Here is a 13,475-nt window from a genome sequence, read left to right on the forward strand (position 1 = left end):
CGCCAGATACCAACAAACATTCCATCACGGCGCCTTATGTCAGCATCACAGTCAAGTCAAGTCTGAATTCAGCTGACGACGCTAACCCGTGACAGAATCTTCTCCTCGGCAGGAACCAAAATATTCCGTATACACTGTGTCCTATCGTGCTATCATAGTCCCATCCCAGAGGCTGCAGCAGCGAGCAACGAAAATGGACCGGCGTGTAACAGAACCCGAATTCGAGACGCACGGGGCACGAAAAACCCGAAGAAAAAGCACGGTGATGCCTTATTAGTTATTGCCCGCTTTTCTCGATTACTGAGCAAGGCCAAGTATTATCAAGTTACCGGTCAGGTGCTGGTCCCTTGATAAAGGACTCTCTCGGTTAGGGTTATGTCGCTGCTATCACATGCATAACCGCTTTAAGCAGTTATATCCACGTTGCCCTGTTCTAGAATGGTTTATATTACAATATCCGTAACTAGCTTCTATCGACCAGCAAATGTGCCCAAGCGCGACAACTTTTAACAAACTAATTTAACAGTTTCGTCGCGGCGGGACTTGCCCGCTCAACCTGAATGAATAAATCCGTAGCGCCCTTTAACGCACTGCAGAGCCGGGCCTCGACCTTTTGTCGCACGACTGCCGGGTCCGCGTCTTCAGAAATCTGGACGTGGATAATTCCTCGCACCGCGCCCGACGTTCCACCATCCGTGGGCCAGAACCGCGGCTGCGAGTACCCGACCACACCAGGGACCGTGATCACATCGTTCAGCGCGTCTCGCAACACGTACTCCTGCTCCGACGTAAGTGACAGGAGAAGCGAATTCGCCGACGATGTAACCAACGGTATGGCAGACATGAAGATTAGCACTGCAATGAACAAGGATGCCAGAGGGTCAAATCCGGGCCAGCCAAAGTAAGATGTAAGCAACGTCGATACGATCACGCCGACAGATCCCAGAGTGTCAGCCAAGATGTGCAAGAACAAGCCGTGCATGTTCTCATTGTGTGTTTGGGGCATTTTGTCTTTCGCTATGTCGTGGTCCTCGGCGCACGAAAATGTAGATGAAGGCGGAATGATCGGCTTGTCGTTGTCGTCCGTCGGAGGCGTCGAGAAGACATTGTCACTGCTCTTGCTGTCATGACTGTCATGACTGTCATGATGGTCGTGGTGGTCATGCGAATGCGAGTGCGGTGCGGAATGGGAACGAGAAGAAGGTTCTGAATGCGAGTGCGAATGTGAATGCCCTACAGTCCGCCGTTAGCCAAAAAAAACCCCCCCGCATACAGCTCAAATTGATCGAATTACACACCGTGCCCAGCATGTCCGTGGTTAAAAGCGACGATCCCAACCAAATTGACAATCAGTCCTAGCAAACTAACAACCAAGAGCTCCGTAACTCTCTCTATCGCAACCGGCCTCCATATCCGCTCTACCGCCTCAACCACTATTCCCGCCGAGATACCAATAAGCAATATGCCATTAATGAATCCCGACAAGGACTCAACCTTGCCTAATCCATACGGGAAACTTGCCGATGGAGGCCATTTGGCCATCAAGCTCGCCAATAACCCCACCAACAACGCCACGCAATCTAGTAGCATGTGTATGCTATCCGACAGTAATCCCAACGAATGCGATAATAGCGAGTATATAAACTGAACGAGCATAAATGTGAAGTTGAGCACCAGAAATAAGAATATACTCCGGGTGTCCGTATGAGCAAGCATTGTCTGCACTAACACCACCGGCTGTCTGATTAGTGACAGTTCTGTCGTTTCGTCAGCACCCTTTTTGCATGGCGTTGATGACGGAAATGTCGATGTCGAGGTTATTAGCGGAGACGGCTTGAGTTGTATCGTTGATGAGCTCGTACTGCGGGCGTGCCCTCGCGGATTATGAGAATGTGTGTGTGATTCCGACATCTTGATCTAGCCTAAACAGTTGTAAGTCATTCCACATTGACCCGACACAACAATTATATCAAGCTGCTCACTATGTACAAGTTGTTCTAACAAGTGGACCGTCCGAGTCCTCCAAATCCAACCAACAAGGTTGCCGCAGATTCGACGAGTCTAAGATCGCCCGAGATCTGTCGTTCAGCGAAATAAGACGCAAGAAGACTTAGTCTCACTAAATCAACAACGACAAACCGTCCCAAGATAGCAGGAATGAATAGAATAGCCCATCCACTACTCAATCCATCAGGGTGCAGACATCTCGATATTGTCTGACAACGCCCATCTCGACGAGGACCACGACCACGTGCTGCCGAATCAAGTTTAGCGTCGTCCCTACAAGATGCTAGTTTAAACTTTAAAGTTTAGACACCTGGCTCTACTTCACCGATTCCCCAGTTTCATGGTTACCGAGTGGAAGCCGGTTCCGCCTCCAAATTCTACGCCAACGCACGGAGATCTCGATTACCGAGACTTGTACCTCGAAAAAACGCAATGGCATTTACCACTACCGTGGCAATATGCCTCGGAGTCTATTTCTTGATTCCCGTGGGCCTATACTTGCTGGTGCCACGGGACCCAACAATTAATCCCCGAAAGCGTGCCATTGCTCTCGTGCTGGGCGACATAGGCCGGTCTCCGCGAATGCAGTATCATGTTCTAAGTTTAGTCGAGACAGGTTTCTTGGTCGACTTTGTGGGGTACACTGGTATGCATATTTAAGGGCCTGATCAGTCTGGGCGTGGTTTGTTGGGATTATCGCACATGAGACTGATTCGTCGTCGCCCTTAACAGATACCGCACCGTTGCAGTCAATTACCGAGAATCCGGACATCAAAGTACACGGGATCAAACCTGCTGAAGATTTACCCCTGCCGAAAGGTCTCCCGTTCATTGTTTTGGCAGCGATCAAGGTCGTCTATCTCACAAAACAACTTTTCCAGATTCTGCGATCACTAAAGAATGCTGAGTATCTACTGGTACAGGTATAGCCATTCAACTACGTAGTCGAAGACTCTTTACTAAATTGGGGTTAGAATCCGCCGTCGCTGCCGACAATGCTCGTTTGCTACGTTTTCGTTACCTTCATTTCGCGACGGACAAGATACATCATTGACTGGCACAACTTTGGCTACACAGTCCTGGCACTGAAGCTAGGATCAGACAGAAACATTCTAGTTCGAATTAGCAAGTGGTACGAGCACTGGTTCTGCAGGTATGCGTTCGCGCACTTTTGCGTGACCAAGGCGATGGCCGAAGTTCTCGTCCGTGACTTCAAGGTCAAGTAAGTCGATCGTTTAGTCATGCAGGCGTAAGGTGCTAATTCGACTAAGCGCATTCCGTATTGTTCCGCTACCGGACCGACCGGCAGTTCAGTTCCAGCCGTTGTCAGACGATAAGAGAGCGGATCTTTTGGCGACCAGCCCGATATTCTCCGGATTTAGCTCGGCCACGGACAAGCTTGTCGTTACATCGACATCTTACACACCTGATGAAGATCTCACAGTCCTTCTCGACGCTCTATCACAATACGATAGTAGCTCGACACCAGAAAGGCCACTTCCCAAAATCCTTACAGTGGTAACGGGCAAAGGTCCACTCCAAGAGCAATTCCTCAAGGACATTTCTCACCGGTCGTGGAATAATGCTCAAGTGCGGACAGTGTGGCTTTCCGCGGAGGAGTATCCTGTCGTTATCGGTGCCGCGGATATCGGCGTATCGCTTCATCTGTCGACGTCCGGGTGGGATTTACCTATGAAGGTCGTCGACATGTTTGGATGCGGCGTTCCCGTTCTTGCCCGCGAATTCCCAGCGTACGCACTCCCCATTTCTTGCTGAACACGGTCAATGTGTGCTAATAGTATTAGCTTATCCGAATTAGTAGTAAGCAACCGCAATGGTTTGGTATTCAAAACTGCGGATGACCTCGCGAAGCAGCTGATCGACGTCTTCACAAGGCCGGAATTGCTACGATCCATTAAAAGGGGCGCCTTGGTCGAGTGCGGCAACAGATGGAGTGAGACATGGCGTATCACTGCTGGTCCAGTTTTCCATATTCCGAATCGCGAGGACTTGACGGAAGTGGAAAGTAGCAGCAGTAGCGACGGCGAGTACTAGGTTTTCGACCCCCGTTTGCGATATGACTGTCAATTGAACAGGTCTGGGTAAGTGAATGCTCGGCATATACTCGGTAGTGATCTTTGCATTGGTTATTGTACTGTAAATATAATAGTCCTATGTATTGCATTCACCGAGCCAGGGTCTGGACGGAACCACCAGGAACCCTAACCGGCAACGATTAGACCCTTGCTTAAAATACGCTAGTCCCAAAAAGAAATAGTTGGTTTGCACTTGAAATCTCACTTTATGTAAGGTGACCAACCTACCTGAATGGCCGGGTAACGACCAACTTGATTCGGCCGGGCCTATAAACTTTCGCTCAATTGAAGGTAACAACGGCCCTTACCCAACATAGGCAACCAGATCAAGCCGACACCCACCACAACTGGGCTAATAATGCTGAGCTGAGTCTTCAAAAGAGAGTGTAATTTTCTTAGACCTTAGTTATTGGCTGCGCTCGACCCCGGCGTGCGTTTTCAGATCCGCAAGTTCAATCCCATGGCAGGGCTTGTGGTATCCTAACCCGATGCTGGCCATTTTGTATGTGGTTACATTAGTAGTATATAACCGGCACAGCACGCCGCGTTTCTAGCTGTAAATGTCTAACGTCGGTGCGCCAGTGCCATAACTCCCTTATTGTGCTATTTGCATGCAACTGCTGGTTCAATCAAATGTCTAAATCCACTTGCCCACTACCACCAAAATCGCAGGCCAGTAAAACAGGTCTCGCGATTATATTCATAGAATGTTTCGCAGCTCACGTGGTCTTTACTCGCATATACCATGTCCGGTGTTACCACGTTGTCGGCTCCCACATTGTCTGTTTAATCATGGACAGCAGCACCAGACTAAGCAACCGCGACAAGCAGTACCGCAGCGGCAAATTTCAAACAGCGCTAGCACGGCTGGCAGCAGCGTATATGCTGGAAAAGGAAGAGTTTCTAGTAGTTTATTAATAGGCCAGTCTGAAATAAACGAGCACGTCTCTTTGGCATTCAAAGGAAGCGCGAAGCGTGACGCCCCGGCGACAGAGTCGACCGTCCCTTCTGCAACGCCGACGAAGAGGGCTCGACAACAGGTATCAGTACCTCTAGAGTCAAAACGTTCGGCAGACGCGGCAGCCAACTTCACCGCAGCGGAAGATGAAGCGAAGGACTCGGCAGTGGTGTATATACTACCGGTCAAGCCTCATCCGCCGGCGCTCCACTCACAGCGATTGCAACTCGCGACTGCGCTGGCGAAGGCATTACGAGACAATAAACTAAGTACGACACCGAATAATGCCGCGAGCACAAAGGAACTGGAGATTGCCAGTCGGACTACGTCTGCAACGTACGCGAACACAATGAAGCAACATATTATTAGTCTCGGTAAACGGGGGAAATCGGTGGAAAAAATAAATGCAAAAAAGACGAACGAGATACCATCGGAGAGAATTCTAGAGTATATACCGCAGCTTGTGCATAAAGAGTGGCAGCTTGAGGAGAACAAGTACTTGACTGCATTGCCCAGCCAAAATGAAATCGAAGAAGCTAGAGCTGCAGTGGCCAGCGGATACGAAACCTGCGACAGATGCACCCGTCATTTCAAGGTTGGAGCTGAAGGCCAGTCGGAATGCGTTCATCACTGGGGCAAGCCTTATCGAGTGAAGGGCTCAGATAAAAAATTTAGCTGCTGCGGAGAAATGGAAGGTATGACCGCTGGCTGTAGAACTTCTCCGAGGCACGTCTTCCGAATCACCCATTATCCTCGGTTAGCAGTTATGATCCCGTTCAGACAAGCAACAGCAACTGGAAACAACTTTCCTTCGGCTGTTGCTCTGGATTGCGAAATGGGATACACGACTTTGGGAAGTGAGCTCATTCGACTTACAATTTTGGAATTCCCGTCGAACAACGTTTTGTACGATAGCCTAGTTAAACCAATTGGCGAAGTGATCGATCTAAATACGCAATATTCTGGTGTTACTTCTGTCGAAGATCCTGGTATTCCGACGTTTGATGCAACAATGAACACAGTTTTGGCAAAGTATATTGGCGCACAAACCATTCTTATAGGTCACGGCTTGGAAAATGATCTCGCAGTAATGAGGCTGTACCACAAGAAAGTTATCGATACATCCATATTGTTTCCACTCGATAATCCGGGACTTACGTCTCGAGGTTATAAGAGAAGTTTGAAATCGCTTGCTTTTTCAATGCTCCAGCGTGACATTCAGGGCACTTCAAGGTCATCAACTGTTACTCGATCTACGACAGAAGGAGTTATTAGCAACGAAGGCGCCAGCTGCGCTAGTACTCTGCCTCCTTCAGTTGTGGCACCAGACGCACTGAAGTTGGAAGGTCATGATAGCATTGAGGACGCTAAAGCGGCTGCGGATTTGGTTGCTCTGAGGGTCAAATTCATGTTGGCTCTAGAAGATCAAAAGCGTGCAGGAGCGACCACCGAACTAAAGATCGCAACATAAATCTAAAATGAGTGGGCATCCAATAATTTCTTTACACAAATAGTATTAGATCCAATTTGGGATAGCATTTGTTGCATATAAGATTGTATAACTAGGCAGCTTGGGTAATCAAAATTTTTTATATATTGAAGCATGTCCTGTTGCGAGTGCTACTTGTTTCTATATGATAATTGTACTTGTCTATAGGACGTGTGCTTCATATGTTACCGTGTTCCAGTAGTGAAGACAACTTGGCGATGGCTACGTCATTAGATCGAGTGGCGTCCGCATTGATATAGATATATGGTTTGTAAACGAAAAACTTAAACTTAGATCTGGTTGCAAGCGTAGCATGGCTACATAGTTAGGGTTCTCCGAGCTGCGAGAGCTTCCTAGGCAGGAGAAAGCTCAACAGAGGGCTTGATCCGGGTCGCCATTTCCAGCACCTTAATATTTGTCCATCAAATAATTGTTTTGCAAGCGGCGAAAGATACAGTGTAATTTAATGCGGGCCGTCGGAGGACTTGCGATGCCCTCTACGCCGTTTGCCTCTAGCCTTGCCAGCTAATATCTACGACTATGTCCACCTCAGCGGGATCGCATACTCCAATAAAGGATAAGCCATCGGCCGTCCGGCACTTTCTAGATCGGCCGAATTCACAGCGCAATGTTTCGATGCACTTGCATCGATCGGTTTCGTCTGGAACGTCATCAACTGCATCTTCCACTGCATCAACTACGCCAACTATCAAGCCGTCAAATATAGAGTCGCCTACAGCTTTAGATGTGATTTCTATGGTTGGAACGAGTGGCCATGGCAATGCCATTTCTAGTGCATCTAGTCAGCGTAGTAGCAAGAACGGATTGAATCGATCTTCATCAATGCGAGGGCCACGGGCTCCAGCCGTCGAGCTGAATGCCGCGTCACTAAGTCACGTACGACGCCTTCTGAGGCAGTTACTTGAAGAACTCCGACTTCCACCACCTGCTACGGTGGAGCAATGGGAACGAGCATTGCTTCCAATATTGTTACAAGCGACAGAAGATCTGGATCCGGACATCAGAGCGGGTGACGAAATCGATGTCAGAAAATTCGTAAAAATCAAACGAATACCGGGCGCCACACCGGATGATACAGTATACTTATCTGGAGTTGTTTTCACAAAGAATCTGGCACTCAAGTCTATGATAAAAGACATATCGTCACCGAAGGTTTTGCTACTGGCCTTTCCGTTGGAATATCGTAAGGAAGATGACTCCAGTGACAAGAAACGGGTCACTACGGCACCACCGACCTCTACTGCTGTGACTACTACAGGAGCTGATCCTAATGCTGAAGGCGATCTAACAACCGTGAACGGGTCTTCGAGCTTCAGAGGCAAGCAGTTCTCGGTAGACACCGAGCCGGTGCACTTTATGTCACTGGAACCCGTGATGGCGAAAGAGAAGGACGAACTTCAAGAACTTGTGGATGGTATAGCAGCACTCCGGCCGCAGGTTTTACTCACAGAACGTGGCGTATCTGGCTATGCTCTTGAGCTGCTCCACAGGAGAAATATTGCGGTCGCATACAACGTCAATCCCAACGTGATTCGCGCAGTTGCTCGTTCAACTCAGGCTGACATTGTTACATCCGCGAAGGTCTTTAAGAAAGATAAGGACGATAGCAAGGTTCTCGTTTCAACCCCACGCGTCGGCTCGTGCGAGCACTTCTCCGTCAAAACATATATTCTGGATGACCGGAGAAGGAAGACCTTCATTTTTATGTCGGGATGTCCGCCTCAGCTGGCGTGCACCATTGTGCTTCGCGGCGGGGATATGGAAATTTTGCGTCAGATCAAGGTTATTACGAAGTTTATGATTTACGTGGTCTACAACCTCAAGCTGGAGACTTGCCTAATGCGTGACGAATTTGTGTTCATGCCGGCTCCCGCGACGTCAATGTACTATTCTCAGAGGCCTAAAAAGCGTGTGCTGAATCACGCGTCTGTTCCTCCATATGGGAATCAGGAAGCAGGAGAGGAAGAGACTGACGGCTCAGGGTATTACGATTCATTGGTCCGACTCCACAGTTCAAGAATTGTGTCTACGTCGCCATTCGTTCAGATTCCACAGCCGTATTTGTTATGGAAGGCGCGTGAGGTTGAGCGAAGGTTGCAGGCGTTACTGAGAGATACCGCAGAGTTCGAGAAGAAACAGCTGGACGAGAAGGATGAGGGAGATGAGATGGAGGAGGGAGATGAGATGGAGGAGGCAGAGAATGAAAAGATTGCACGGATTGAGGACTCCGGTACGTGAATTTGCAATTCTTGCGATTACCGTTGAGGGTTTCTAACAAGCAGTAGAAGCATCAAGATCGCCAGATAGTCAGTCTGACATAGACAAAGCAATTGAGAAGTGCTCATCTGAAGATAATGGCGCGACTTCTGGTGCGGAACAGGCAATCTTGGAACTCATCAAGCATGATATGTTCACCCATCTTCCCGGAGGAGGCGAGAAGGTTGTTCGACAAGTCCGGCGCGCGATTCTGGAACTAGAGCATGATAAGCTGGAGTATGTCTCGCTGATTCAAAAACGCCAATGGGAGGCATACCTCTCGCAAGCAACGCGGTACTTATTCGACCCTTTTGCGTATCAACACATTACCGTCCTCTACTCACTGGTATGTGAAGTTACTACCGCGCCTTGTACCGGTCCAGAATTGGTATCCATTGAGTACTATCGTGATGGTGACTGCACATTGGGTCAATTTATTGAAGGAATATGCGATAATGTGGACCAAAGGTGCTCAGACGGATGTTCCTATACGCTGGCTCAACATTACCGATCGTACGTACATGGAAATGGTAGAATTAACGTTCGTGTCACACCACTTCCCTGTCGAATTCCGGGTATGGAGAACACAATTTTGATGTGGTCGCACTGCAACGTATGCGGCACAACACCTCCCGCGCTTCCAATGTCGGAGAACACTTGGAAGTATTCGTTTGGGAAGTACCTGGAGCTGTCCTTTTGGTCATCACCACTATCTCTGCGGGCCGACGTTTGTCCTCATGATATACACAAGGATCATGTGCGTGTGTTCGGATTGCGCGGACTGGCTGTCAAATTTGAATACGCTCCAATCGAACTTTTGGAAATTGCTTTCCCGCGGACACGTCTACTTTGGAAACCTCAAATTGATGTAAGGCTGCGTGCCGAGGAGTATGGGGCTATCGAAGAGCGTATCGCCAGGTTTTTCGATTCCGTCGTCGCACGTCTAGATTCGGTTCGCATTGACGATTTCTCATCCTCCGACCGCACAGAAGAATTCAAGACTAGAGTCGAGGCATTACGAGATCGGTCAACCCGGGAGCGTCAAGATCTTCATGACATGCTACAAACAATTTACATGAAGTCGTCATATAGGGCGTATTTGCCTCTTAACGCTGTCGTCAGGTCATTACAGGAACGAGTCGTTCAGTGGGACCTCGAGTTTGCAGATTTTGACCGAAGTTTCTTTCCGTCTGAGAAGGATATTGCTCGGCTTACGGCTTTGCAGCTGAAGAGAATGTTCTTAGAACGGGATACTTCGACGACTTCGCTCGGTAATGAGGATTCTGGTTCCGATTTAAGTTCTGCAGTGGAAATGATGCCGGTTTTGTCGGAACGCGATGGGTCAAGCATAGATGCCACACCTCTGCCGAGCGCTGGCCTGGCAACTTCAGATTATCTTGTTTCTCCTGAATATGCTCCATCGGGATTCCCGTCGCCTGGGCTATCTACGATTACGAGGCCGGACCATGTTCATGGAGGGTTAGCTAAGAGAACAAGCACATCGGCGTCCGTACTCAAAGCACCTTCCTCAAATGTGACTAAAACAGAGTCTGAACAGAAAGCTGAATCATCGACATCTGACAAACCGGAAAATTCTGATGAAGTCTCGGCGAATAACTATAAGGCAGGCGAGGAAGCATCTGAGACTGAATCTGAGGAGCCCAAAGTAATCCTTACACGAACTGTGACCGACAGCAGCGATGTGTCTGTTATGACCCCACTATCTGCTCCTTTGCCGCCTGTGTCAGGTACTGGCACGGAAGCACTGACTCCGGTAGCAACGTCCTCAAGCACTGATTCATCCGCGACCGTTACTACGGCACCCCCGAGAATGACTACAATGCGACGGAAGTATCATCCAGATCGTATCATCCTCCCACCGCCGTTCAAGCATCGATTTACGCAAGGAACTACCCGTGAGCTAGCTCGCCAACTACAACTTAGTCGTGGTGGGGGAAGCGATAGTCATGTCCCGTCTACCTCCAGCGCAGGAATCGGTCAAAGCAAAGTGATATCTCTTGCGCGTCATTTTGATCAGTTATCTCGCGAATTCGAGAAAGAACGAGCTCGTGAACGAAAGAAGTTGGCAGCAGGAAGATTACGCGCGGTAGGAACGTCTAAACCGATCGTGGAGGTTTACAGAACAATTGAGGATGCTGTGGTTGAAGAGGATGACGACGAGTCTGGAACAGATGACGGTGCGCAGTCGGAGGACGATTTATTGTCAGACGCTGGAACAATTGGCCGACGGGGGAAGCACCGTCGAAATCTTCATTCGATTGACTCCAAGAAACGAGATTCATTGTCGTCAGGTAAAGATAGAGTGGGCTCTGAGTCTCAAGTAGGCGCATTGCCAGCTTCATCTGGAACAGGTTCTGAGGTATCGGTGTCTAAGCAACAAGGGCATTCGACCCAGTCCAGTCTCGATTTTAGTATTGAGAGCAAGTCGATGTCGGTTATGTCACCATCTGGAACAATCAGGTCGATTACCTCTCCCGGCTACTTTAACCTTGATCGTCCTTTCCCCGAGTCTACTCGTTCATCACGTTCTGAATCGAATAACGTTAACGTTGCTGAGGAATCTTCCATGTTGCAGTCAGACGAACAGCCAGCGCCAGTACAGGACCAGAGTCAGGAGCAGTCCTCGCAAGAGCAGGATCTATCGCAGCAGTCCACTCCATCTGAAGTGCACCCAAAGCAGGTGCATCAACCACCCGCCCCGGGGCAACAGAGCCAGTCTCAACCGACTTCCATCGGCGATCATACATTCCATCAAGAGCTGCCTCCAGGACCAGAAAAGGTTTCCCTGATGACGATGCTTTCCAATTTCTGGGCGGATCGGTCGGCAAGTGGATGGAAGCCGCTTGATTATCCGCTGCAGCCGTCAGAACATATCTTTGTGGATTCGGATGTAATCGTTCGTGAAGATGAGCCGTCGTCTTTAATTGCGTTCTGCTTATCTTCTTCAGACTACATTGAGAAGCTGCACCAGATTCGAAATGCTGATGCTCAGGCTTTCGAAGAATCGAGCTCTTCTGACGATGAAGTGCGGCCAGTGGCCACTTCTCTACTGAATAAGCAATTTTACGCGCGCCACAAGTCTGAGAGCGAGACACCGACGCCTACAACTCCTCCTCAAGGTGGCCATTCGAAAACCCGTGAAGACCTTCGGCGCTGGTTGTTGAAGGAGACTGGTACACATCTAAAGTACCAGTTTCAAGAAGGCTCCGCCAAGTTGTCGTGTAAAATCTTTTATGCCGAGCTCTTTGACGCATTCCGGACACTCTGTGGCTGTGAAGAGAGTTACATTCAGTCGTTGTCGCGGTGCGTCAAGTGGGATTCGACCGGTGGTAAATCGGGATCGGCGTTCTTGAAGACCTTGGACGATCGGTTAGTCGTGAAGCAGCTTTCGCCATCTGAGCTAGACGCGTTTATCAACTTTGCACCGTCATATTTTCAGTATATGGCGCAAGTCTTCTTTCATGATCTTCCGTCTGTGATTGCGAAAATTATGGGATTTTACCAAGTCCAGGTGCGGAACCCCATTACCAACAAATCTATGAAGATGGATATCATTGTGATGGAGAATTTGTTTTATGATCGAAAACTCTCCAGGATCTTCGATTTGAAAGGATCTATGCGGAATCGACACGTGGAGCAGACTGGTAGGGCGAACGAAGTCTTGTTGGATGAGAATATGGTCGAATGTAAGTCTGATTCTAATCAAATGCTCCCGGAAGTTAGCTCTAACATGTGCAGACATATTTGAGTCGCCTTTATTTGTCCGTGAATATGCAAAGAAGATTCTTCGGGCCTCATTGTGGAACGACACGCTGTTCTTGGCGAAGATGAATGTTATGGATTACTCGTTAGTTATTGCGATTGACCCAGAACGACATCAGCTTGTCGTTGGCATAATTGGTATGTGCTTCCGGTATATGGTATTTGCATTTCCCTAATATGGTTTTAGACTGTCTTCGAACATTTACTTGGGACAAGAAGCTCGAAAGTTGGGTCAAAGAGCGTGGACTGGTAGGCGGTGGGGGGAAAGTGCCGACGGTCGTCACCCCGAGGCAGTATAAGAACAGATTTAGAGAAGCTATGGAACGGTACATTCTTATGGTGCCAGAGTGAGTATTAAGCTTTCTCCAACTCGAGGTTTGCCTACGCACTAACGGCTATTAGTTTCTGGCATCAATTATAATCCCTCGGTACGAATTAGATTGGTTAATAGCATTTAACTGGAATATTCAATTCTATAACTGTCATGTACATGGAGTATTGGTTCATTTTGCAGTTTGGGTTGGAGTGTTGTTGTGGGTGGTTATTTCTCTTTCTCATAAGCCACCTGGGTTGCTTGGATCTTTGAATGTAACATAGGGATACGATGTGATTGAAATGTCAAACTTCATACACTCAGTGACGTATACCTGGCCCTTTTATACAATCACAATGAAGTTTGTGCTCGCTCGAACAAGGCAACGAGGGCTGCACAGTCAAGCCTCGCTATAACGATACTCGATCCCCGAAAACTCTGGTGCAGTAATTCTCAAAATGGTGAAAAATCAGTTCGGTGTAACGATTGCCTTCCTAAACAATTTTAGGACCTCGGTATTCCGATCAAAAATTGATGCCCAGATTAGATCGG

General features: G+C 48.5%; 4 protein-coding genes across 4 annotated transcripts; 3 read left to right on the forward strand and 1 right to left on the reverse strand.

Moving 5' to 3' along the window:
* Nucleotides 1-425: 425 nt before the first annotated feature.
* On the reverse strand, nucleotides 426-2,210 carry POJ06DRAFT_276249 (cation efflux protein). Its single transcript, XM_056189675.1, has 2 exons — nucleotides 1,299-2,210; nucleotides 426-1,233 (listed from the first exon to the last, which is right to left on the reverse strand). Exons 1-2 carry the CDS (start codon nucleotides 1,909-1,911, stop codon nucleotides 515-517), a joined length of 1,332 nt encoding a protein of 443 aa, XP_056043390.1. The 5' UTR covers nucleotides 1,912-2,210; the 3' UTR covers nucleotides 426-514.
* A 147-nt stretch (nucleotides 2,211-2,357) lies between these two features.
* POJ06DRAFT_254960 (uncharacterized protein) lies at nucleotides 2,358-4,191 on the forward strand. The gene is made up of 5 exons (XM_056187835.1): nucleotides 2,358-2,653; nucleotides 2,740-2,930; nucleotides 2,982-3,229; nucleotides 3,279-3,758; nucleotides 3,813-4,191. The coding sequence occupies exons 1-5, from the start codon at nucleotides 2,440-2,442 to the stop codon at nucleotides 4,060-4,062; spliced, it is 1,383 nt and encodes a 460-aa protein (XP_056043391.1). The 5' UTR covers nucleotides 2,358-2,439; the 3' UTR covers nucleotides 4,063-4,191.
* Nucleotides 4,192-4,774: 583 nt separating this feature from the next.
* POJ06DRAFT_254961 (uncharacterized protein) lies at nucleotides 4,775-6,702 on the forward strand. The gene has a single exon (XM_056187836.1). It carries the CDS (start codon nucleotides 4,811-4,813, stop codon nucleotides 6,530-6,532), a length of 1,722 nt encoding a protein of 573 aa, XP_056043392.1. The 5' UTR covers nucleotides 4,775-4,810; the 3' UTR covers nucleotides 6,533-6,702.
* Nucleotides 6,703-7,393: 691 nt separating this feature from the next.
* On the forward strand, nucleotides 7,394-12,961 carry POJ06DRAFT_282005 (uncharacterized protein; the record flags this gene model as incomplete). The annotated part of the gene is made up of 7 exons (XM_056189986.1): nucleotides 7,394-7,754; nucleotides 7,908-8,694; nucleotides 8,879-11,025; nucleotides 11,230-11,873; nucleotides 11,934-12,534; nucleotides 12,587-12,748; nucleotides 12,798-12,961. The coding sequence occupies 7 exons, from the start codon at nucleotides 7,394-7,396 to the stop codon at nucleotides 12,959-12,961; spliced, it is 4,866 nt and encodes a 1,621-aa protein (XP_056043393.1).
* Between the last annotated feature and the right edge of the window lie 514 nt (nucleotides 12,962-13,475).

This window comes from Lipomyces tetrasporus, assembly GCF_029532465.1.
Source record: "Lipomyces tetrasporus strain NRRL Y-64009 chromosome Unknown POJ06scaffold_6, whole genome shotgun sequence".
Lineage (NCBI taxonomy): Eukaryota > Fungi > Ascomycota > Lipomycetes > Lipomycetales > Lipomycetaceae > Lipomyces > Lipomyces tetrasporus.

Coding starts and splice junctions, on each gene's coding strand:
- POJ06DRAFT_276249 (XM_056189675.1), bottom strand. CDS start 1,911: ATGTCGGAATCACACACACATTCTCATAATCCGCGAGGGCACGCCCGC. Junction 1,234..1,298: donor CCACGGACATGCTGGGCACG/GTGTGTAATTCG, acceptor GGCGGACTGTAG/GGCATTCACATTCGCACTCG.
- POJ06DRAFT_254960 (XM_056187835.1), top strand. CDS start 2,440: ATGGCATTTACCACTACCGTGGCAATATGCCTCGGAGTCTATTTCTTG. Junction 3,230..3,278: donor GTCCGTGACTTCAAGGTCAA/GTAAGTCGATCG, acceptor AATTCGACTAAG/CGCATTCCGTATTGTTCCGC. Junction 3,759..3,812: donor CTTGCCCGCGAATTCCCAGC/GTACGCACTCCC, acceptor TAATAGTATTAG/CTTATCCGAATTAGTAGTAA.
- POJ06DRAFT_254961 (XM_056187836.1), top strand. CDS start 4,811: ATGTTTCGCAGCTCACGTGGTCTTTACTCGCATATACCATGTCCGGTG.